We start from the raw sequence: 24,368 nt of genomic DNA, 5'->3' as shown, positions 1-24,368 counted from the left end.
TGACTGACTTTTGTGTTGTGTGTCAAATTATGACATATTGTTAATTCAGACCATAAAAGAGAAGCTCAAAACAAATAGAAATGATACAGAGCATTGGGGTCATATTTGCCCCGAGGAGATGATGATTTTTAGCCTTAATTGCTTGATTGGTTTGCTGTTGGTGTAGAAACAACGCATACACAAATGAATTCCTGGAACCTTTGTGAAGAACTGCTTTACGGGCCAAAAAGAGCGAATTTCATTTTGGAGAAATTATTTTTTAAATGTGGAATGGGAAATAAATGTTCTCTATCACAAATAGTATGATTGTACAGTAATACCTCATAAAAGTCTTGGTCCGCTTCTGCCAGTGGGATGATTAAAAAAAACATGAAGAGGATTTGATGCTCTCTGTTTACATATTTATGAATGGACCACGTCACATTAGACAATTTGGCTGAGCACTTAGACATGATCTGAACAGCCATACGATTTGGTCTCAAACACGCATCTCCAGGAGAATCCTTCTGCTGTGCCGGCCCACCCAGGTTGACAGAGAGCGCTCTGCCAAATTGGCAAACATTCGTAACAAGCTTTGCACTGATATTAAAACCTTTGAAAATAGAGCCCAATGTGTGAACTATCAATAACTCATTAACTGGAAATATGGCCCATTGACATACATTTTGTGTTAGTAGTATGCGACTGAGCGCCATTTTTGTTTTGTAATGAGATTGATTGATATGATTATAATTTTATCATTTTATCATTTGAACCTTGTGAAATTGGTGAAGTTTATTAAATTAATTTGTTAAGTGCACTTTAGGGTTAGTCAGCCACCCCTAAACACAAATTTACAGTTGACAAAGCAACACTATGTCTATCATATAAAGTTGCAGCCTTCATATTGTAGTTCAATACAAGTTAATCAAGTAATTTGCATCTTAATAAAGAATATTCACATTTCCTCTCTAAGTGGCAAATGTGGCCAAAAGTCCTTTCTGCTTTCATTGCACTACAAGTCATTTGAAACCTGCAACAAATTTCAGTGATAGCATGGCCCGGCACCAACCTATACTCTATATAGTATGACCTTTATCATACGGTCTGGGCACACTTCCTTCCCCACTGTTATCATGGTGACAAATTGGAGCAACAACGGTCCTTTCAAACACCCTGAGAGCGCAAGCTTGAAAGAAGCCGAAAAGAGAGAAGGGGATTGGAGGGAGTGACTGATGCTGAGAGCTGGGAGCGAGTGGACCCTAACATGATGCAGAGGGAGACTGTTGATGATAAGTTGAAATGACTTCAGCTATTTGACTTTTATTATTTCATTCATTGGTGCATGTCAGACTTAAGTGACATTGCTGTGTTTTCAAAATGAAGACAAATATATTTAATTTGAGGATTGCTTGCTTCAGATGTAACCAGGAGAGGATCTATGCAGACAAATACAACTGATGACTATGCACAGTCACACAGACCTAAATGGTTTGCCTCTCATTGGAATTTTCCTGCCCTGGGGTGTGTGTCTCTGAGTGTGTATCAATGTGTGTGTGTGTGTGCATGCATAGAACTAGAAAAATCCAGCTGCAACCAGAAGCCCAGGTGTTTGCATTCTACTGCTGTTGTACATTTTCTCAGTCGCTCACTCACTCACTCACTCACTCACTCACTCACTCACTCACTCACTCACTCACTCACTCACTCACTCACTCACTCACTCACTCACTCACTCACTCACTCACAAACACACACACATACACACAGACACACAGACACGTGACAGGGCTGGCTAAGCCGTCATATCTAACAGAAGGGCAGCTGCCCCCCTACTCTTGGAACGTGGTAGTGTGTTGCCTCTCTCCGTGGTTCTGATTTGAGTTTATGCAATGGTTGGATTTCGTCCTGTGTTGCCTCTCTCCATGGTCATGATTTGAGTTAATGCAACGCTTGGAATTCGTACAGAAAGTATTGCAGTTTACATAGTTGCAAACATCATATCCACAAAAAAATCCAAAACTAAATGAGCTTCAAGTGAACTAACAACTTTAGTGGCATCAAAGTCAAACTATCATATTTTTTAGCAAGCCTTTTGTCTGTCTGATCAAATAAACCTTGCATGCGTTGCCTCAACACGGATTGGCTGTCAGTATGTTTGTTCCGTGATTCAAAACAGATGGAAGTGATGCGGAAGTGAAACATAAAGTGATGCGAACATGAAAAGCGTATCGCAGCGGGAGTCGCCGTGCCTGTCAGAGCGCGGTTTGAGCCTCCTCCAATATCCATTGTGAAGTGCTATATTTAGGGACACCAGCACCTCGGGCATAGTCCACAGCTCAAATGATCATATTCTTGAGTGTGTACAGGTTTCCACTTTATTTTAATGATGTCGGGAGCAGAGCATTTCTTTGTCGAGAACACTTTTCCCAGAAGCCTGCTTTTAAAAGTGGAGGAAGGGAGTAGAAAGAAACATAATCAGACTCATTGTCTCAGTTGACTACATTATAATTTGCACACTTTGGGGACATTGACACCCATTTTAGATTCATATGACACCAAATATATTGTATATATTATATATTATATATTGTTCAATTAGGGCAGCTCGGTGGCGCACTGGGTAGCACGTCCGCCTCACAGTTAGGAGGGTGTGGGTTCAATTTCACCTCCGGCCCTCCCTGTGTGGAGTTTGCATGTTGTCCGCGTGGGTTTTCTCCGGGCACTCCGGTTTCCTCCCATATCCCAAAAACATGCTTGGTAGGCCGATTGAAGACTCTAAATTGTCCCTAGGTATGAGTGCGAGTGCGGATGGTTATTCGTCTCCGTGTGCCCTGCGATTGGCTGGCAACCGGTTCAGGGTGTCCCCTGCCCGATGACGGTTGGGATAGGCTCCAGCACGCCCGCGACCCCCGTGGGGACAAAGCAGTTCAGAAAATGGATGGATGGATATTATTCATTTATTCTTAGCATGGGAAATTAAATTTTTGGACAAAGGTAGTGATGGAATGTCATATTAAATTTTATTGTTGTTTTACTATAAACTCCTCTTGAATCTGTAATTTTAAGTTATCTATATTTGCTACACAAAAAAGGAGACAGTCAATAATTGTTGTGCTTCTCATCTGAGAAAATTAGTTGAAGACTTTTGTTCCCCTTGGAAACTAAAAACTGGCAGCAATAGTAGAAACCATTAGTTATTTATTGCCGTTTTCTTGGACTCGAACTGAATTCGATTCCATCTCAAAATGACAGTGCTCCTGTGGGCAACAATCAATAAAGTGAGTGTATGTATGTGTGTTTAGCTGCACTAAATCTCTGGAAGGCTACATGGTCATTTTATTACCCCAATGGACAGAACAAGTCATAGGAAGTATTGTTATGGGTAATTCTGTAGTGTGTTACTGATTAGGTATGTTTCCATCTATGTACATTCATTTTTTTTAATGTCATAGATAAATACATAATTTTCTTTTTTGTTGTTGTTGTTCTCCTTTTCTGTCACATGTCATTTTGTGCTCCGTCTCGCCTTCTTCATCTTATTTCATCTTTGACCACTCACCTCATTTCCCAGTTGTGTTGTCACGACCCATAAATGATCTCAGATGTGATCACGTACCGATCCAGGACCTCAGGGCAAGTACTTTTTTTTTTTCTTTTTTTTTGGTGCCTCTAAATCTCACTAGCAGCTTTTCTACGTTGGGTTGATGAAAAAAGGCTGAGCAATGGTTTTGTCATTTTCACATACGAGTGGAAATATTTCTGCTGTGCCCTAAGGAAATGCCCGCGTAATGATATTTGCTCAATCTAAGAGTTGCCAAAGCCACTGGATTCAGTCGATATGTTACTTGAAACATAATATACAGTATAATTTACATTTATTTTCTTCAATCATATGATTATAAATAGTTTATTTCCTACCAGTTATTTATACGCACCCTTAACTTCAGCATTCTTAGGGGTGAAGACGGAAAGCGATATGAGAACAGTTTATGCTCTGTTATACTATGCTATGCTATGCTATGCTACGCTATGCTATGCTGTACCGTGCCGTGCCGTGCCGTACCGTACCGTACCGTACCATACTATACTATACGATACTATACTATACTATACTATACTATACTATACTATACTACAAGTTGAGTTACACAAAATAAACAGGAGCCTAGAGCATTTCTTGAACATCTGGATACCAGCAAATTTCCCTAAACAAGCAAATAAAACCACTGAATAGTGAATGCAGAATGACCCAGATGTCGTTTGGCTGCAGTGGTTGCAAAAAGAAAGTGAATGTGTGGAGGCTGAATCAGCACACTGAGTTGGGTGTCACAGTTAGTAGACACGCACACACGCACACGCACACAAACACACACATGCTCGCATACAGAAGAGGGCGAGCGAGAAAGAGAGAGCTCAGACCTAGTAGCAAAACACTGGCGACATGAGTCAAGCTATGAAGGGCAGATGACTTTGTATGATGGATATAGAAATCACTGGCATGGGCACATAAAGACACAGTGACAACAGAATAATCAAACAAGGATATTGATTGAAAAATCGAATTATATCGTGAAAAGAAAATCGTGAGCGAGGAAGAAATAACCTGCAAAAATCGCCTGTTATTTTTATAACGCTTGACACATTGAGACAGAAAGCCTTCCTCACTCAATAGAAACAATGTAGGATTTCCACACACAGGCACACACAGAGACGCGTACACACTCTCACAAAGAGCCCCAAAGCAGCTTCTCAGCTAGAAGTGCCCATTTCATGAAGCAGAACTAATTCACTGCTCATTTTTGTTCCTCCGCCTCCTCTCTGTTCTCTCACTGTTTCTGTTCACATCTTTTTTCACCACTAATTCACAAATGTGCTTATCTTCTATGCTGTCTTCTCTCCTCATACTTCCTTCAATATTCTACCTTCACCATTCAACCTGAAATTTACCCTTGATGTCTGACCGCTTCACTCTTTTCCAATCCCTCAGTGGCTGCTATGTGAACTTTCTTTTTTCCACTAGCAAGCTCTTCATCTGCAAGTATTGGAGTAACATTTGTAGAAAGTAAAATAGCACCAATAAAGCACAGATGTTCTCCAATAAGAGGTAAATAGTTTATTATATATAAATATCTTGTTTCTTATAAAAGGTGTTAAGTATAGAATTGTGATTTTCTTTTTTCTCTTTGAGTGAAATATAGTGCGCAGTTTGATATATTTCATCCCAATAGTGACGTAATATTAAATTGAATGTCACTCAGAGGAATGACATTTTTGAATGTGGCATAAAAGAAGATGAATCATCATATATTGTTCTGTTTGTCAAGAGGCTACTTGATCAAATGAGTGACTCACAGAGTAAATATATTCTTGGATCGACCACTTTAACTGCAATTTTACAGCTTCTTTTAGGCACTTATGCCAAGTGTCCACAAAATTGTGTGAAATATCTGGAGCATTGTAGTTGTAATACACACTTTATCTTTCCAACTATTTCATCTTAATGGAATTAAGAAGGTACAATAAGCCATCATCCCATTCAAGATTGACAATTTTAAATTCTCCATTTGTTTGACAAGAGAAGCTCAAAGTCTTCAGCTTCACTTCTACCAGCCAGCATCACAACTTAATTTAGATTTTTCAGCCTCTCTCCTCTCTTCTGTCTGATCACTTCCTAGCCTCAGAGGGGAGCAGTGGCAGCAGCCATAATGCTTCTTGCTCTTCAAAGTCCACACTTCAGCACTTCAAAGGCTGTCGTCTCTCTCCGCCTTACACCAAGGCTAATACTCTAATACCCAGCAGGGTGTATGTATATGGCAAAGCAAGAACTTCTATTTGGTCAGCTTTTTTTCAGTTGCTGTCCCTACAGAGCTCATTTGGGGGTGACCCTGTGCATAAATAGGAAAAAGAACTAGACTGATTTCAAGACAGGAGAACAACTACAAGGAATCTTGTGAAGTTGTTACATCTCAAAATACAATGGTCAACAGCAAATTTACATCAGAAGTGGATTTCTGTGTCTCTAAATATATTTTTGGCGCTGATTTAATTTGTTTTACTATTTTCTAGCACATCGTGTTTTTGGGAGGTTCTTTTTTTTTCAAAGGGTCTGTATCATGGTAAAATAGGATGCTATTTTAATCTTCCCACAGTTAATCTGAAGCATGTATATATTTATATATATTCCCTTTTATACAATGGCAATCAAATTTCTTATGAAGTATGAGTTATTTTGGTGGCTGTTTGTCTAACCTGGAAGTGAGACACCTGGTTCATTCAAATCCGGCCTCCGCTGGACTCACACACATTCGTCAGAAGACTCTGTCAAAGTAGACAAAATATACTTAGTACATCTAAAAAAAACAGCTGTGGCTTGAGCAAGGAGGGGTATGTGGAAACATAAAATGATTTATTTGATGCTCCAAAATCAGAACAGCTGCTTGTTAACTCAAGTTGCAGGGACAGTTGCTCTGGGAAACTGGACGCTTGTTTAGTCTGCAGTCATTGTGACCTCACTAAGTGATTACCTGGTCATTCTCTTGGATCAGGCGGGGCTGCTGCTAAGAGAGGAGGAATGAGCAGGAGTTTTGTATTTTGGGTGAGGAATTAGCATTTAAACATTTTCTAAAAGCTCCCAAGCTTGTGCTTTTGACTTCCCCAAGAGCTGAAATTTTAGTCAGAAAGGTGCTATAATAAAAGTTGAGCTCTCGACTCTACTTTATTCACACTCCAGTCAATTTTATCTGTCCATGACATGCTCCATTTTTACCTCAACTTCAACAGGATTAAACATGCAGCCTTCCTTATTCTCTTATGAACATTACAGTATGAAAAAGTAACTCATTGATTACCTATGACCATTTTCAGTGACAAATAAACAATTTAGCAGTCTCAATCTTACATGCACGTGTGACTCCATAAGAATTCTGCCCTTACAAATATGTTTTCAGTTTTGACTCCTGTCAGTGGTATTATGTTAACAATATGCGTATCAATATGTAAATAAATATATTTTTCCTGCTTTCCGAGCATATGGAGGTGTAACTAAAATTGTGACCGGCGAGTATATGTGATGAAACTCGTTTGGGTTTCCTTAAGTAGTGCATTACGCCACATACAGGATGTTAAACTGAACACGGAAAGGTATTGTAAAAAAACAAAACAAAAAAAAACATGGGTACTGCACTGACATTCACTTTTCTCGTCAAGTCAGCCTGTAAAAGGTAAACACACACACATACACACATACACACATACACACATACACACTTCCTAGCCTCAGAGGGGAGCAGTGGCAGCAGCCATAATGGCAGTACATACACATGTATGTACATACACATACACACATACACATACACACATACACACATACACACATACACACATACACACATACACACAAACACACACACACACACACACACACACAAACACACTTACCTACACTCCTTGATGCCCTGATTATGGTTCAAACTGTCTTGAAGCACCTTTGGCACCATAATAATCGGTGGCTTCCCAACGCCTACTTTAGCTGCAGCTCTAGTTTCTTCCTCCACTTGCTTGAGCCTCAGCGGGGAGGCGCATCCTTTGAGGCAAGAGTTCAGTGATTATGTGTGTGTGCCTCACATGCACGTGTGCTATCACTCACTCGACTCTCATTGCACCCTTTGGCCTTCTCCGCTACACCATCGTTCTTCCTCTTTTCCCCAGTCTCTTTCTGCTTGTCATTGCTCACTTCTTGGTTATCATTCAGCTCGACAGACTGTTCCTTTTTGCATCGATGAGATATGTGCGTGTGAACGAACATGTGTGCGTGTGCAAGTAAATATAAGTGTACAATGGAGGAGACTGCAGCCTAAAGCAACAGCCAAGATGAGCAGAACAATGCAATTCAGGGGTAAAAATAGCTCTTACGCTGTCAAATTCAAAGAGGAGACCAGAGTGTGAGAGGATGGAATGAAAGGAGTGATTATGCTCACAAGTGTGAAAGACAAAGGGAAAAGCTTGCCGAGTTCTAATGACGTTGTTTAGCACTAAAATAAACTCATAAAAAAGTAATACAACAAAAAGCAGAATTGGATTTTTAGATGGAACCCAAAAAGCAATTGCAATTCAAATCAACCAAATATTGACTTGATGTTATTAACGTCATGGACAAATATCACTTAGTGCTATCAGTGATATCAAGCGTGGCAACGTTGGGGTACCTTGATATTTCGCCCAGTTGTAATCTGAAACAAAAATAGCAGACATCCTATTAGTTTTACCATATTAACTTAAAATATATTTTTATTGGTCTTGGTCTGTTACAAATGTCTCTCAATTTGTAGTTGTTGGTTTTATTTTATTTACCCCTCCGTGAGTTGTCACCTTATCGTGGTGGAGGGGTTTGCGTGCCCCTATGATCCTAGGAGCCATGTTGTCTGGGGCCTCATGCCCCTGGTAGGGTCACCCATGGCAGAAGGGTCCTAGGTGAGGGGCCAGACAAAGCACGGCTCAGAAGACCTCTTATGATGAAAAAAATATATGGATGTTGTTTTCCCTCGCCCGGACGCGGGTCACCGGGGCCCCTCTCTGGAGCCAGGCCTGGAGGTGGGGCTCGAAGGCGAGCGCCTGGTGGCCGGGCCTTCGCTCATGGGGTCCGGTCGGGCATAGCCCGAAAAGAAAAAGTGGGTCCCCCTTCCAATGGGCTCACCACCTATAGGAGGGGCCAAAGGGGTCGGGTGCATAGTGAGCTGGGCTGCAGAGGCTGGCTCTAGGGACATGGAATGTCACCTCTCTGGCTGGAAAGGAGCCCGAGCTGGTGTGTGAGGCAGAAAGGTTCCGACTAGACAGTCGGACTTGCCTCCACACATAGTTTGGGCTCTGGTACAAGCCCTCTCGAGAGGGGCTGGACTCTCTTCCACTCTGGAGTTGCCCACGGTGAGAGGCGTCGAGCAGGTGTTGGCATACTTATTGCCCCCCGGCTGGGCGCCTGCACATTGGGGTTCACCCCGGTGAGCGAGAGGGTAGCCTCCCTCCGCCTTTGGGTGGGGGGACAGGTCCTCACTGTTGTTTGTGTCTATGCACCGAACGGCAGCTCATAGTACCCACCCTTCTTAGAGTCCCTAGAGGAAGTGCTGGAGAGCGCTCCTTCTGGGGACTCCATCGTTCTACTGGGTGACTTCAATGCTCACGTGGGCAATGACAGTGAGACCTGGAAGGGCGTGATTGGGAGGAACGGCCCCCCCGATCTGAACCCGAGCGGTGTTCTATTATTGGACTTCTGTGCTCGACACAGATTTTCTATAATGAACACCATGTTCAAGCATAAGGGTGTCCATGTGTGCACTTGGCACCAGGACACCCTAGGCCGCAGTTCGTTGATCGACCTTGTAGTTGTGTCATCGGATATGCGGCCGCATGTTTTTGACACTCGGGTGAAGAGAGTGGCGGAGCTGTCAACTGATCACCACCTGGTGGTGGGTTGGCTCCGATGGTGGGGGAAGATGCTGGTCCGACCTGGCAGACCCAAACGCTCTGTGAGGGTCTGCTGGGAACGTCTGGCAGAATCCCCTGTCAGGAAGAGCTTCAACTCCCACCTCCGGCAGAGCTTTTCCCACGTCCCGGGGGAGGCGGGGGACATTGAGTCCGAGTGGACCTTGTTCCGCGCCTCCATTGTTGAGGCAGCCGACCGGAGCTGTGGCCGTAAGGTTGTTGGTGCCTGTCGTGGCGGCATTCCCCGAACCCGCTGGTGGACACAGGCGGTAAGGGATGCCGTCAAGCTGAAGAAGGAGTCCTATAGGGCCGTTTTGCCTGCGGGACACCGGAGGCAGCTGACAGGTACCGGATGGCCAAGCGTAATGCGGCTTCGGCGGTTGCTGAGCCAAAAACTCGGGCGTGGAAGGAGTTTGGCGAGGCCATGGAGAATGACTTCCGGATGGCTTCGAGGAAATTCTGGTCCACCATCCGGCGTCTCAGGAGGGGGAAGCAGTGCACGGTCAACACTGTTTACAGTGGAGATGGTGTGCTGCTGACCTCGACTCGGGATGTCGTGAGTCGGTGGGGGGAATACTTCGAAGACCTCCTCAATTCCACCGACACGCCTTCCATTGTGGAAGCAGGGCCTGAGGACTCTGAGGCGGACTCTCCAATCTCGGAGGTCGAAGTCACTGAGGTAGTTAAAAAACTCCTTGGTGGCAAGGCCCCGGGGGTGGATGAGATCCGCCCGGAGTTCTTAAAAGCTCTGGATGTTGTGGGGCTGTCATGGCTGACACGCCTCTACAGCATTGCGTGGACATCGGGGACGGTGCCTCTGGATTGGCAGACTGGGGTGGTGGTTCCCCTCTTTAAGAAGGTGGACCGGAGGGTGTGTTCCAATTACAGGGGAATCACACTCCTCAGCCTCCCTGGTAAGGTCTATTCAGGGGTGCTGTTGGGAGGTCGAACCTCGGATTCAGGAGGAGCAGTGTGGCTTTCGTCCTGGCCGTGGAACAGTGGACCAGCTCTACACCCTCGCGGTTCGCAGCCGAGTGTGAAGCGGTCGGGATGAGGGTCAGCACCTCCAAATCCGAGTCCATGGTCCTCGGTCGGAAAAGGGTGGAATGCCCTCTCCGGATCGGGGATGAGATCCTGCCCCAAGTGGAGGAGTTCAAGTATCTTGGGGTCTTGTTCACGAGTGAGGGCAGGATGGAGCGCGAGATCGACAGGCGGATCGGTGCAGCGTTGGCAGTAATACGGACTCTGTACCGGTCCGTCGTGGTGAAGAGAGAGCTGAGCCAAATGGCAAAGCTCTCGATTTACCGGTCGATCTACGCTCCTACCCTCACCTATGGTCACAAGCTATGGGTCGTGACCGAAAGAACGAGATCCAGGATACAAGCGGCTGAAATGAGTTTCCTCCGCAGGGTGTCCGGGCTCTCCCTTAGAGATAGGGTGAGAAGCTCGGTCATCCGGGAGAGACTCGGAGTAGAGCCGCTGCTCCTACACGTTGAGAGGAGCCACATGAGGTGGCTCGGGCATCTCATTAGGATGCCTCCTGGACGCCTCCCTGGGGAGGTGTTCCGGGCATGTCCCACCGGTAGGAGACCCCGGGGACGACCCAGGACGCGCTGGAGAGACTACGTCTCTCGGCTGGCCTGGGAACGCCTTGGGATCCCCGGGATGAGCTGGAAGAAGTGGCTGGGGAGAGGAAGGTCTGGGAGTCCCTCCTAAAGCTGCTGCTCCCGCGACCCGACCCCGGATAAGCGGAAGAAGATGAAGGTGAAGGTTTTATTTTAGATGACTCAAGTTATTCTATTGGCATTTTTACAAATTATAAATGATTCACTGGACATGTGTAAGGAGCGCTATATTGCCATTTATTTAGAAAAATACAATCGCGCACAAAAGACCAAAAAAATATATATATTCATCCAAGCCTTGCCAATCCCAAAAAGACCTGTTCAAACACTTCCAAGCAACATGTCACACAAAATGATTTTTATGATGATTCCATAAGACGATACCCAAAAGTGTTATGGCATATAAAGCAGAATGAAAAACAGTGGAAGATACTTTAATGCCATAATATTGACAGGCATTTTATCAAACATTACGTCAATGATTTCAGATGTTGTTTCCTAAAAGTGTCATGATTTGGACTGTCTTGCAGAAAAAAGAGTGGCTATGTCTCAACTGCCAAACCCAGCGGCTGATGTCTGGAGGAGGTCTTGATGAACCTCCTCTCCCTGTTCCTCACCCGTCCCCAAAACATCAAGCCTCGGGGTCCCCACGCCACCAGGCGCCAGCTAGTCAACAAAGCCCTCTTCACAAAGCCATCAACCAGCAAGGGTCCAAACAAGCCCAGCCTCAGATGCAAAAACCACAGTCGGGAACTGGAGGTAGTGAACAGTTTGGGCCAAATGCTACCAAGCTGCCGCCAGACACCAAGAGCGCCATACCAACTACAACAACTGGACCGACAACAGAGATCCAGAAGAAGATAAAAACCACAGACGAAAAACCTAAAATGGAGCCTGAAAGCCAAAACGCCAAAGACAGCAAAACCACGCTCAAAAAAGGAGATCAAATCACACCAATGAAGGAAATTAAGAAGTCAAGGCATTATGATGTAAGTAACAGTAATGGGAGGAGTGCATTGTAATAGTTTATCCATGTGTATCCTTACTCATTCAAATTCCTGAATTTTATCTTGACATGTGCCCACATCTTCAAAACTACATGTGTCTCTTTGTGACTTTGAAACAAAGTGAGGACATGACTTCAGGATAGAGCCATTTATTCGGACTAGGAAGTATTCCAAAGTGCGGATACCTTAATATTACATTGCGCTACTTAGGAAGGCATTTAAAAAAAAAAATTAACTTTGCGTTAAAGGTTATACATTAAAAGTTACGCTTCATAACAATCATGTTCAAATGGACCCCATAAACCTAATGACAGACCCACTGTATGTATACCAGACCAAACATTGGGGTACTCCCATTGTACGAAAACAATATACAAACGAACCGCTTCACTTTCCAGGACTTGTACACTTGTCAAATATGAGTCAGCTGGTAAGTTGCAGTGCAGTTGTTTTGCACTGAGAAGGTAATCAAAAACATATCTTCACACATTGCAACTCATGTTGCGACCAGTCAAGGAATCCAATAATTTCAAAATGTGTCACGTAAACCGTCACGAAGAATTTTTCTGATACGTACTTAACTATTCTTGATAGTGTTTATCTTTGTGTAAAGTGAAGGATGGAACAGCTGCAGTTTGCAGCTGTTTATAAAGCAAAAAATGGATTTCCTTCTAACAGAATGCTGACATTGTCAAACACAGCAAGGCAGACATGGATTAGCGTTTGGATGAAGAGCGAGTGAGACTTTTTCTTACTCGACTGCAGCCAACGTTGCAGCAGAGATATATTTGATGTACTTTGGTATGTTATATGCAACATAATTACTAAGGCGGTTAATGCAGCTCTGTGAGCCTTTGAAACACAAGGGATTTGCACATTAGTGTTGGCAAACAGGTCAAGTGAAAGCTTATTTAATGCACTGTTGAAGTTTTTTCAACACAATTAACAATAAATAGGTGACTAGTGCACGACTCCTGTGTCAAATTTCTGTTGGCAAAGAGGTCAATATTTGCAAACTGGGGTTTTACATATTGACCTTTCTGGAAAGAATGAACAGTGCCCATTAAACACAAGTATTTTACTAGAATGTAATTGGACAGTTTAAAAAAAAAAGGAAACAGATGTGATTCATTATACGCAATCATGATTGAGACCATGTTGTTGGTAGTCCTGGAAGATTTTCATCATCCTATTTTTTGCATTTTGCATTCTTTCAGTCATTTTCATTATACCAGGTTAGTTCTTTGATTTGTCATGTTATTAATCAGCCAGTGATGAATTCTGATTCACCTTTTCACTTTTTTATGTTGCATTTTTAGCACTGCAATCTTATTTGTTGATTCAATTTCATTGACCCCTCAATAAGAATGCCCTTTATATTTATTGATTTATTTATTATTTGGTTTTTGATTCTCTGAAAAATTATGTTTTTATGCTAGCTATTCTCATTATTTTAAAATAATATAATAAAATAATCTCACCTTGTCATTGAATGGGCAGTAAATATTGCCCTTATGATGCAGAGATGTTTCTGTGATGAATATAATTATAAACGCTTGACAAGTATGAAGTATGTATATTTGCAGATGAGTTTTAGAATTAAATCCATTAAGACTTTTTAGTGAGGAAAAGCGGTTCAGAAAATGAACAACTGGATGGTGGCATATACTGCATCAAAGTGTCGCCCATTGAGACCTTAAAGGATTTTCTTTTGTTTCTCTCTTTAGGATACAAAAAACAGCACACATGACTTGTCACGCAGCCCACAGAGCCTCAGTGATACCGGTTACTCATCTGACGGCATCTCCAGCTCTCACAGCGAAATCACAGGACTAATTCAAGAGGAAGAGATGAAGTTGAGTGAGAGGGGCATCATCGGGCGGGGCTCCCCGCCAAGCCCTTCAGAAATTAAGAAGCTGGAAAGTTCCATGAGGCCTTTGCTTGAGAAGAGCCTTTCCGAAGACAAAGCGGAGAGAAGAGGTCGGAAGCACAGGGATAGAGACTTGGATGACAGAGGGAAGCTTCGCCCACGCTCTTTGTCAATCCCACCAGATGCATATGACTCAGATGAAGAACTTGAGGACATAATGGAAGAACAGGAAGACGGAGGAGACTGGGAGGCTAAACGTAAAGAAGGGAAGGAGGAGAAGGAAAAGAAGAAGAAGGAAAAGGAAGGTGAGCCAACCGAGATGACCGATGAGGAGTTCATGAGGAGGCAGATAATGGAGATGAGTGCTGATGAAGGAAATGATGAGGAAGAAGAGATGGAGGAAGATGAAGATGAGGAAGATGAAGGATATGGGTATGAGCGAAAGAAAAGCCACCATAAGCACATTCTATCTGATACAGCAAAAGAGAAGCGCCGCCTACAGCACCACTCTAGCAGTTTTGAGGAGGAAACAAAAAGCTCCACCGATATTTACAAAAGCTCAGTAGAAGAGGGTGAGGAAGATCTGATGGCGTCACAAGGTGGTCTGAGGCGCTTTAAAACCATTGAACTCAATAACACTAACAGTTACAGCCGAGACATTGAGCTCAGTAACGAAAATGACTTGAGCCTTGATCGAGAACCCGAACTGGAGATGGAAAGCCTGACCGGCTCTCCTGAAGAGCGCTCTCGAGGTGACTACTCGTCCACTCTTCCACCAACCTCTGCATCCTCTTATGGCTCGGGCCAGTCTCCTACATCCATCTCATCAATGGAAGAAGACAGTGACAGTAGCCCCAGCAGGAGACAAAGGTTGGAAGAGGCTAAGCAGCAGAGGAAAGCACGGCATCGCTCTCATGGCCCTCTCCTTCCTACGATTGAAGACTCTTCAGAAGAAGATGAACTGAGAGAGGAAGAGGAACTCCTGAGAGAGCAGGAGAAGATGAGAGAGGTTGAACAACAAAGAATCAGAAGCACAGCACGCAAGACTAAGCGGGATAAAGAGGAGCTGAGGGCTCAACGACGGAGGGAAAGGTCCAAGACACCACCTAGTAATCTGTCACCTATCGAAGACGCTTCTCCAACAGAGGAGTTGAGACAAGCTGCCGAAATGGAAGAACTCCATCGTTCTTCTGCCTCTGAATACTCCCCTCAGAGTCTAGATTCAGAAGCTGAGGGCTATGAGTCCAAACTTTACAAGTCAGGCAGTGAGTACAACCTTCCGACCTTCATGTCGCTTTACTCACCAATTGAGAAATCATCGATCACAACCACAGTTGCGCCATCAACCACTTCCAAGCCATTAAAGAGTGCTGAGGAGGTTTATGAAGAGATGATGAGAAAGGCAGAGCTGCTTCAAAAGCAACAGAAACAGCAGCAGTCTCCAGTAAGACACAGTCAGTACTATGAAGAAGACATTAATGGACAAGGTTATGATGAGGACTATGACTATGAACAAGATCAAACAGGCTATGACAATGACACAGTTGATATGGAAAGTGACATCTATGAAGAGATTCGACAAACATCTCAGAACATCACAAAGATGCAGCAGGCCACTGATGAGCAAGTAGAGATTGAGAGCTCTTATCCAGACAAGCAATTTCTTGAAACAGGTTCGGCCTTTGCAAAACTACTGGAGCAAAGCAATGCTCTTTTGACTCCAGGAACAAGCCCCACCCAGATCTCCTCTCCTGTGTCTTTTGCCGAAGCTGGAGGACGCATCCCTAATGTTAGAGTAACTCAACACTTTGCTTCAAAGGACAGACACAAAGAAAGATTAAAAACCCAAGCGGGGAAAAATGGAATAACCCCAACAGTAGCTGCCACTACAATTGCAGCTTATGGAGTTTATGCCAGAGATGCTGTAACAATTTCACATACAAGTACAAGTAACACGATGACATCCACACAGTCATCTATGTATAGCAGACACACAAGTCCCGCCACATCTTCAGCTACAGTCTCAAGTGTATGCAGCAAAATTGCAGAGATTACGCAAGCCTATAGTCAAAGAGAGGTTATCACCAGAAGAGTTGGGGACACTCGCGGTGTTCGCGATAGCCCGACAGCTTCTAATGAGCGAATCAGTGAGCCACGCTCCCCTAAGTATACAACTTATTACAGGAGCACCAGCCCTCCCCTTTCTCCATCCCCACCACCACAAAGCCCCACCCGCTCCCCCTCCAGGAGGGCTACAGCTGAATTCTCTACACAGACTTTTAATTCAGCACTACGAATGGACTCTGGGGGTTCTGGGCCGACATCTCCAGTGATGGCTCAGGGAACCCAAACTTCACATAGATCGGTCTCCCCACGTCTCTACCGGCAGCAGTCATCCCAGGATGTGCCATACTCTCCGCCTGCCAGTCCAGCTCGTCCAATGACCGTCAACACGGCTACATCCCCTCTGTCTTCACCCACAAGGTTTAGCCGTCAATCTACATTTGATTCTTATTCACCATGTGGTAGCCCACCAGATACGCCACCTTACCAACATTCACCTACACGCAGCTTCTACAGAACACAAAGAATAGAAAAGGTAAACGTTGGAACAAGTATGGTTACCACAGCCGGTAGTTATACAAGAGGTTCCATTTCTATGGATAATATATCCCTCTGCCGCATATCGACAGTGCCAGGCACTTCTAGGGTGGAGCAGGGCCATATGATCCAAGGTGGAAGCATTGTGGACCTCAGAAAAATCACCAAACCTGCTCCAATCATCATGACTGATCAAGGAATGGATCTCACCTCTCTAGCCTCTGAAAGCAGAAAATACCAAGATGGCTCAGATGGGAGCAGACAGTCAACAATTGTACAACCTCTGATAATGAACCTTAATGCCCAGGAGACCATCACACCAACCACTGTGAGTGTAACTGTGGCGGCTTCAATGTTTATGTCTCAGACCAAACAACCAATGATCTATGGTGATCCCTATCAAAACAGAATTGATCTAGGTCAGGGCATGAGTTCAGCTGTGTGTTTTTCCCAAAACAAACCCCCTCAATCACCTCCATTGGACCCTTCAATACCAAAAATTGATGCAAAACTTGAAGACCTTAGTATTCAACAGAAAGAACTCCAAATACAGCAAGAGAAGTTGCAAATGCAACAAGAGCTTCTTGAGCAGCAATTGCAGCAACATCACCATATGCAACAACACCAGCAGCAGGCGTCTGTTTTAGCCAAGTACAACTTTTCTGGCCAGGTCTCACCCTTGCTAAAAAAAAACTTGCTGGTCAGCCAGACGAGCACTGCCTCGGCTGTTGTCAGTGCTGTGTCACCAGTCATCAACCCGGAAATGTATATCACTGGACCCATTGAGCTGAAAGGAAAGCCCAGTCCCCCTGGCATGATTACAGGTGGGAAAACACCACATAGTATGGTAGTACAGATAGATGGGCAACAAGAGCAGGTCAGGGCTGTGACCCAGATTATAAAAGTGGAGGAAGGACAAGATGCAGCAGATCTCTCAGGAGGCCAGATTAAACCTGACAACCAACCAGCTTGCTGCGATGTTGTATACAGACTTCCCTTTGGTGGAAGTTGTGTTGGTGCTTCTGAGAAAGAAGGTATAAGACCTCCTTCCGCTCCAACTTTTTCCTATGATTCTGATCAAGAGAGACAATCTGGAAGATATTGTGAATATCCAGTGGAAGGGCTCAAGTCCCACACATTGCCTTATCCTGGTAGGCTTCAATCTTCAATGTCTGACACAAACCTGGCTGAGGCGGGGCTACAATCCTACCATTCTAAACTAGAACAACTTCAAGCCCAAGGAGAACACGCAATGGATCTAAACGCTGTAAAACACGGCTATGGGGGGTATATTGGGATGCAGTATGGCTCATACACAGATTTGCGTCATGGAGCGGAACTCCCTGCCCCAACATTGCCTATACGGCGATACAATTCATTATCCAACATCAATTCTGACTATGGCTACTCTGCTCGTGACATTGCCAATTTCCAGGAAGCTAATTTAGCTCAGTACAGTGCCACAACTGCCAGAGAGATCAGCCGAATGTGTGCTGCGCTCAATTCAATGGATCGCTATGGAAGCAACCCAGACCTGATGCAGTTTGGGAGTCTGGGGAGAGGGACCAGCCCAGCAACCTCAAGACTATCACCTGGTCTTGGATTGAGACAAAATCTTCTTTTTGGATTGGATGGGAAGCCATTATCCCACAACCAAGCACTTACTCACCTCATAAATGCCAGACAGGCCAGTCTTAGAGCCATGTACCCTGCAGCCATTCGCTCCTCAGATGGAATGATCTACTCCACCATTCAGACACCCATTGCCTCTACCTTACCTATCACAACTCAGCCTGCTTCTGTCCTTCGACCACTACTAAGAGGGGTTTACAGACCTTACTCATCCTCCAACATGACGCCTGTGCCCCTGTCTAGTCTCACCAGATTGCCAATGACACCAAGAACGTCCTTATCTGGACAGGCTCCAATCCGTTACCCTGGACCAGGTCTTCTCCAGACGACCTCAGTCTCTGCCACTACTGCTGATGCAATACCAACCTTAGCACCAACGAGTGCCCCAGTATCTGTTCCCATGACAGCTACAGTCCAAGATGAACCGGTTTACCTGGGTAAAGGTGCTATTGTAACCTCTTCATCTGTAGCGGTCACATCAGCTGACCCACAGCATCAACCGCTAAACATGTCCCAAGCGCACCTGAACAGTCAACAACAGACTCAAGCAACAACTGCTCATTGTTACACATCAGTCGGCCATACAGATTCCTCTAGCAGTTTATCGGTAGCAGGCGGTCTACCTCCATTCCCCCCACCTGGTGCTCTACACAAAGATGGTGAAACTGAAGCTGAAAGGTTACATCGTCAGCAGGAGCAGCTTCTGCAGATGGAAAGGGAGCGTGTCGAGCTGGAGAAACTCCGGCAATTGCGTCTCCAGGAAGAGCTGGAACGAGAAAGGGTTGAGCTGAAGCTGCACAGAGAGAAGGAGCATATTCTGGTGCAGAGAGAATTACAGGAGCTGCAGAACATCAAGGAACAGGTATAAGGAAAAGCAGAAACTAGAATACAGAGATTAGAGGTGTTTTGTGGTTGGAAGTTATTTTTTGTTTTGTAGTGTTATTGATAGTTTGTTCTCCATTGCATTACTGTAGCAATGTTTGCATGTGAGAGTGACATTATAAAGTCCTATATTCTTGTTTTTAACAACCTGATAAGACATTTTAATTGATACCGGGCTAAAAATGCAAATAGAATCAATATTAGCAATAATCAAATCAATTATTTTGAACATATGTGGTTGCGTAAATTAGCATTTGATTACTGTCAACCAACAATGAAGTATTTCAATTGTTTCAATCAAACTATTATATATTTGTCAGAACTTACATTGTTGAAATGTCATATCCACTTTATGGTTTACAATTCTCCTCTGAATGTGTAAATGTTTATACAGTATCCTGCATGTAACACGCGTGATGAAAAATGGATTTTGATTTCTCTTTATTTGTTGTTTTAAATGTGGTCCATGTTCTATAAAATCATATTTATTTCCAACAGTGGTGAAACAGTAGAATGTCTTATCGTCCCAAAATAATTTCCTTTATTACCTCCCACTATGTTTATTGCTGTGCTTTAAGACTTAATAGAAGAGCTAACGTAATAATTGTCTTCTTTCTTGATAGAACAAGCAGTTGAAAATCTTTCAAGTTAACTCTGTTAAACAGGTGTGGAAGCTTTGCTTGATACAAAATCAGCAAGAGAATGTTTCTGCATCCCATAGCCTCCAATAGCAGCAAAATTCCAAGCACTTTTATTTGCAACAACCTGTCATTAATGCAATGAGGAAACTCCATGAAATCTGTTCTTACACGCATTACATGACTAGCACTCGCACTTACCTGCAGATGCTGTTCTGTGTGCTGTACTTGCATTTTTGTTTTCTGGCAATACAAAGTGGTTTAGGTCTACTCTAACCCATCCGAATTAACGCCATACCATATTCTGGTTCAGGAGGCTTGTGATTTTTAAAAAAAAATTCTTATCATCATTTGTCCAGCCAGATGTGCTGAAGAAACTGCTTTTTACTATACTCTTTTTTTTTTTTTACATTGTTTTAGTTCATTTTTTTCCGATCAACCTCTCCCTCGTACCTCATCATCACAAAACCCGTTCATAAATACTTGTCAAAAAACTTTGCTTTCTGCCTATGTATGATCATTTCTGTTTCTGCAATCTAGGTTCTACAACAGCAGCAACAAGAACGAGAGAAACAACTTGTTGTCCAGAGGGAACAGTTGGCCCAGCAAAAGTCCCAACTTGACCAGATTCAGTCCTTACAGCATCAGCTCCAACAGCAGCTTGTAGAACAGAAGCGACAGAAAACAGCCACTGCGGTCCAGAACTTGCAGGTGAGGTCAACAAAAACTTTGCAGAGTTACTCGAAGACAGTTCACTGAGGATTCTCAGTTGTACAGACACATTGCAACCTGTCTAACTGTGAGGAAAGTCTGGGACCATTGTAAACCTTGCATCATGTGATGACAAATGACAACAGTTGATCTCCTATTGCAGATGGATGTGAACGGACAGCCTGTACGTCCTTATACTGACCATCAAACTGGAACCCGTTCCCTCCCCAACTCCTCTTCAGAGATGTGTCTAAAGAGCCACGAGGAGCATTTTGAGAGCCAGAGCAACATGAGGAAACACAGCTCCATGACCAGACTGAGCAGAGACAGCTTGGACGGAGAAGGCGTTGTCTTCCATGTTTCCCCTCGCAGGAATGTGGATAGTTGTGTACAGACAGATGATGAAGATGGAGAGGAAAGGTATTTACATTTATGAATGTGTCTGTGTGTCTGAGCAGGAGTGTGATATATTTGACCCTTTGAAGTACTTTGTGTTTGTGTTAATTCCAACAATATGTGTGTTAAATTTATATATCAAGCACAAATAGTATGTAGTTGTATATGGTACGTTATAATTAATAGACAAGTTCATACAAACCAACTGCAGATGATTTGTTAGCATTTAAAAACCCCAAACATTTCACTTTAAAACAAACGCAAGTCTAAATTGAGGTTGATCCCAATTAAATTGATAATATATTGTTACCCTACTGTGTTAGGTGCTACATCAAAATGCCGAAAAAGACACCCAGCTTTCTTTTTAGATGGTTTCAAGAGGAAGCACTAGAAGGCTTAATCGAAACAGTCAAAACCACGACATATCTCGAACCAAAATATTACAAGGTATCCACGGCACGGCAAGACAATTATCTGATCATAACTGAACTGAATAGGGATGGAGTAAATTGACATGAAAGAGTGAAACTAAAAGAGAACACCTCAAATAAATCATGCCCCCTAGTAATCACAAACCAATAAACAAACATCGTGCAAAATCAAGAGTCTCATACCAAACCAATAAATCACCATCTTCGTCTGCCCCTCTTTGCACAGCTCAACCCGTTCCCATTCCTGCTGCCAAGGGTCACTTTGTACAAAACAACCCCAACAATTGGATTACAACCCAGAGTTGGGTGAAATTGACCCCAAGGGACTGGATCCATCCAGTTTATAACCAAGCAAAGGTGTTGGAAGGGGTGGGGGGGGCTGTAGGGTGCACTAGTGTGTGGCGGAAGATGGCTGGCTTGAGTCTGTTAGGTCACCATGTCCCACTTTTGGATGTTGGTTGTGGTGCGGGTGTACTTTTCCTTTACAAATAAGAATGTCACTTATATGTCATATTTTAGTAGTCTGTTATAGTTTGTTATGGTGTTTTTCTGTTGTTCTTCTTTTTCTGTCCTGTTTTCTCTTTTCTCTATCTCGCTCACAAACCTTGTTCTGTCTGACTGCATTTGCAATAATACCACAATATAAACAACCACACGGGAATAATTTCAAACTCATTTGTTGCACAGAAAAAAATGTTCCAGCATAAAAAAAAAATCAATTTCTGCACGACAATGAAGCTGAGCTGTATGTAAAATGTTTTCACTGAGTACATACCATGCAGTATAGGCTGGATATAATCTAATTCTCCAACTGGTCCTAAAAATTACACGTTAGATGATAAATGGTCACTTTTTTTCTGACAGTATGAGCTAGTAGTAGCAGCCTTGTCGCAACTCCCTAGCACTGCCCTAGTTGTCATGGTAACAACATTTGGGCCAGCAGTAGAGAAGAGCTAAATGAGCAGTCGCTCATTTGCATGAGTCAGAAAAAACAGGTTGTAAAATGCTCTGTTAGTCTTGATCCTTGAGGTATTTTGATGACATCATGACACAGACACCAGGAAATCGATTTGAATTGTAAAAACAAAGAGTCTAATTTAAAATATAATGAAAATTGATGAATTCTTCCCTCCATCACAAGGTATATGATGCGTCATCGAACCAGGCGGCGTGGTCGCAGCGTGGACTGCTCGGTTCAGACAGATGACGATGAGGACAAGGCTGAAACAGGGCAGCCGGTCCGCCGAAGACGCTCCCGTTACTCTCGACATTCCGAATCGGGCGCCAATGGCAGCGGAACTGCCACGAGCACGGCTACTACTGACACCAAAACCAGCACGTCTAAGATGGTATCCTCCAGCATAGCCATCCAAACCATCAGGGAAATGTCCTGTCAAACCGAAGTCGAGCACCTTGGAAGAGTTTCCCCTGTCATCCATGTGACGTTACCAGACCCAAATAAAGTAGAGATCGTGCACTACATCTCAGGGCCTGAACGGACCAATAAAGGACAGTCACTGGCATGCCAGACTGACCCAGAAGCCCAGTCACAAGGTGTTGTCGCTCCCCAGCTCAGCATACCAACCACAGTGAGCCCGTATTCTTCCTCCACGGGTAGCGGAACTCAACAATCGAGTTCCCCTGACATTTCATCACAGCAGCGCCAGCAGCAGCATATCTCAGCAAATGCGGCCAAGTTTGAGCGCAGACGTCCTGACCCACTCGACATTAACTACCAACCCCACAACCACCTGCACAATGAGTCCATCTCGAGCATCATGCGACAGCAGCAGACGGTTCCAAAAACCACACAGGTCCTCTACTCACCTGTCTCGCCGGTTTCACCTCATCGCCTGTTGGAGAACTCACTATCGAGTGAGCGGCTGAACAAGGCCCATGTCACTCCTCAGCAAAAAGCATACACTGCAGAGTCCCCCCAGCGTCATCCCTCCATGCCCAGACCAATCAAGAGCACCCAAAGGTCCATGTCAGACCCCAAATCACTTAGTCCTACAGCGGATGAGCACACGAAGGCTAGGCTGTCCCTTTATCAACAACAAGCACTCCAGAACCAGGTAAAGTCACTCAATGGTGACAACAATGATGTCGGAATTACAGACAATGCATGAAGAATAATGTGTTTTACAAGGATTATGTTTTTTTTCTTATTATTTTAAGTGTGCACAGTTTATATTGAACAGATGAGGCCAGAAATCACATTTTCCCTATATTTTCAAACTTTTTTAATTTTTAAAACTTCTGATGAATCATAAAATATTAATTCAAAACACCCTATTTCTTCTGGGTGTCAATCTAAGATCTTGAATTAATTTGTCACGTGGTATGATGGGAAAAACAGAAAACGTTTTTTGTTTTTTTCTGAAATCAAGAAAAGTAGAAAATAACATGCTTTGTCACATTACATTGAAAGTTAATTTGGCACTGGCAATTTATGTCCCTTCACCATCCAAAGCATTATTCAAATAATATCTAATTGCATCAAGTCATACACATTGCTTTAATTTCTATTGAACAAAAGACAATTTATACAGAAAAGTAGTCGTTAGAATCCATTTCCCTGAGCGAGCAAACCTAAGAAACTGGATTTTATCTCCCTCTGACAAAGGACAAATTGCGTGACATTACATCCCAAGTTCTGACAGCATATTACATTACATCTTCAATTAGCTTGATAAGCCTAATAAAACAGCAGTCGGTTTAGAATTTACTGAATTGGGGGGGGGGGTCATCTGAACCAAAATGGTAGCTGTTCTTTATCTCAAATTTTCAATTTAAAACAAAATCCGCATGCTTTTCGGATATCTGAATTTATTTGCAATATTAAAAAAATATATAGTTCAAGAATAGAGTCAATAAACAATGCCCCAAAATATGATTTGACAGTTACAATAATTCAATCTCTTGTTGAGATTGTTCAGTGGTCTAACCAGAAATGTTTTAACAATTTCGAAAATGTTATTACTCAACTTAATTCTCCAGTAAGATGTCAGCTGCCCGTTAAAACTGCTCTATTCTCATCAAAACATTCAAGGTTTATATTTTACAATGATTAGGTCATGTCTTCTAACGCAACCCCCTTGTTCTTTCTTGTTGTCCTT

The 24,368-nt window shown here is 43.5% G+C and overlaps 1 protein-coding gene across 3 annotated transcripts in view; it reads left to right on the top strand.

Moving 5' to 3' along the window:
- bsna (bassoon presynaptic cytomatrix protein a) overlaps positions 1–24,368 on the top strand; it is a 70,160-nt gene that overhangs the window by 37,006 nt on the left and 8,786 nt on the right. Inside the window, exons 4-9 of one of the 3 annotated variants that reach the window (XM_085913317.1) lie at positions 11,612–12,070; positions 13,816–19,053; positions 19,697–19,738; positions 20,252–20,422; positions 20,586–20,842; positions 22,391–23,324. In XM_085913317.1, coding sequence (XP_085769443.1) covers positions 11,612–12,070; positions 13,816–19,053; positions 19,697–19,738; positions 20,252–20,422; positions 20,586–20,842; positions 22,391–23,324 — 7,101 coding nt within the window. Of the gene's footprint in view, positions 1–11,611; positions 12,075–12,853; positions 12,859–13,815; positions 19,054–19,696; positions 19,739–20,251; positions 20,423–20,585; positions 20,843–22,390; positions 23,325–24,368 lie in introns of all 3 variants that reach the window. The other 2 variants (XM_085913325.1, XM_085913333.1) reach the window with 2 other exon arrangements.

The sequence above is a fragment of the Syngnathus leptorhynchus genome, chromosome 1 (assembly GCF_054491065.1).
Source record: "Syngnathus leptorhynchus isolate UIUO chromosome 1, UIUO_Slep, whole genome shotgun sequence".
NCBI lineage: Eukaryota > Metazoa > Chordata > Actinopteri > Syngnathiformes > Syngnathidae > Syngnathus > Syngnathus leptorhynchus.
This window is presented reverse-complemented; position numbering and strand designations above follow the sequence as displayed.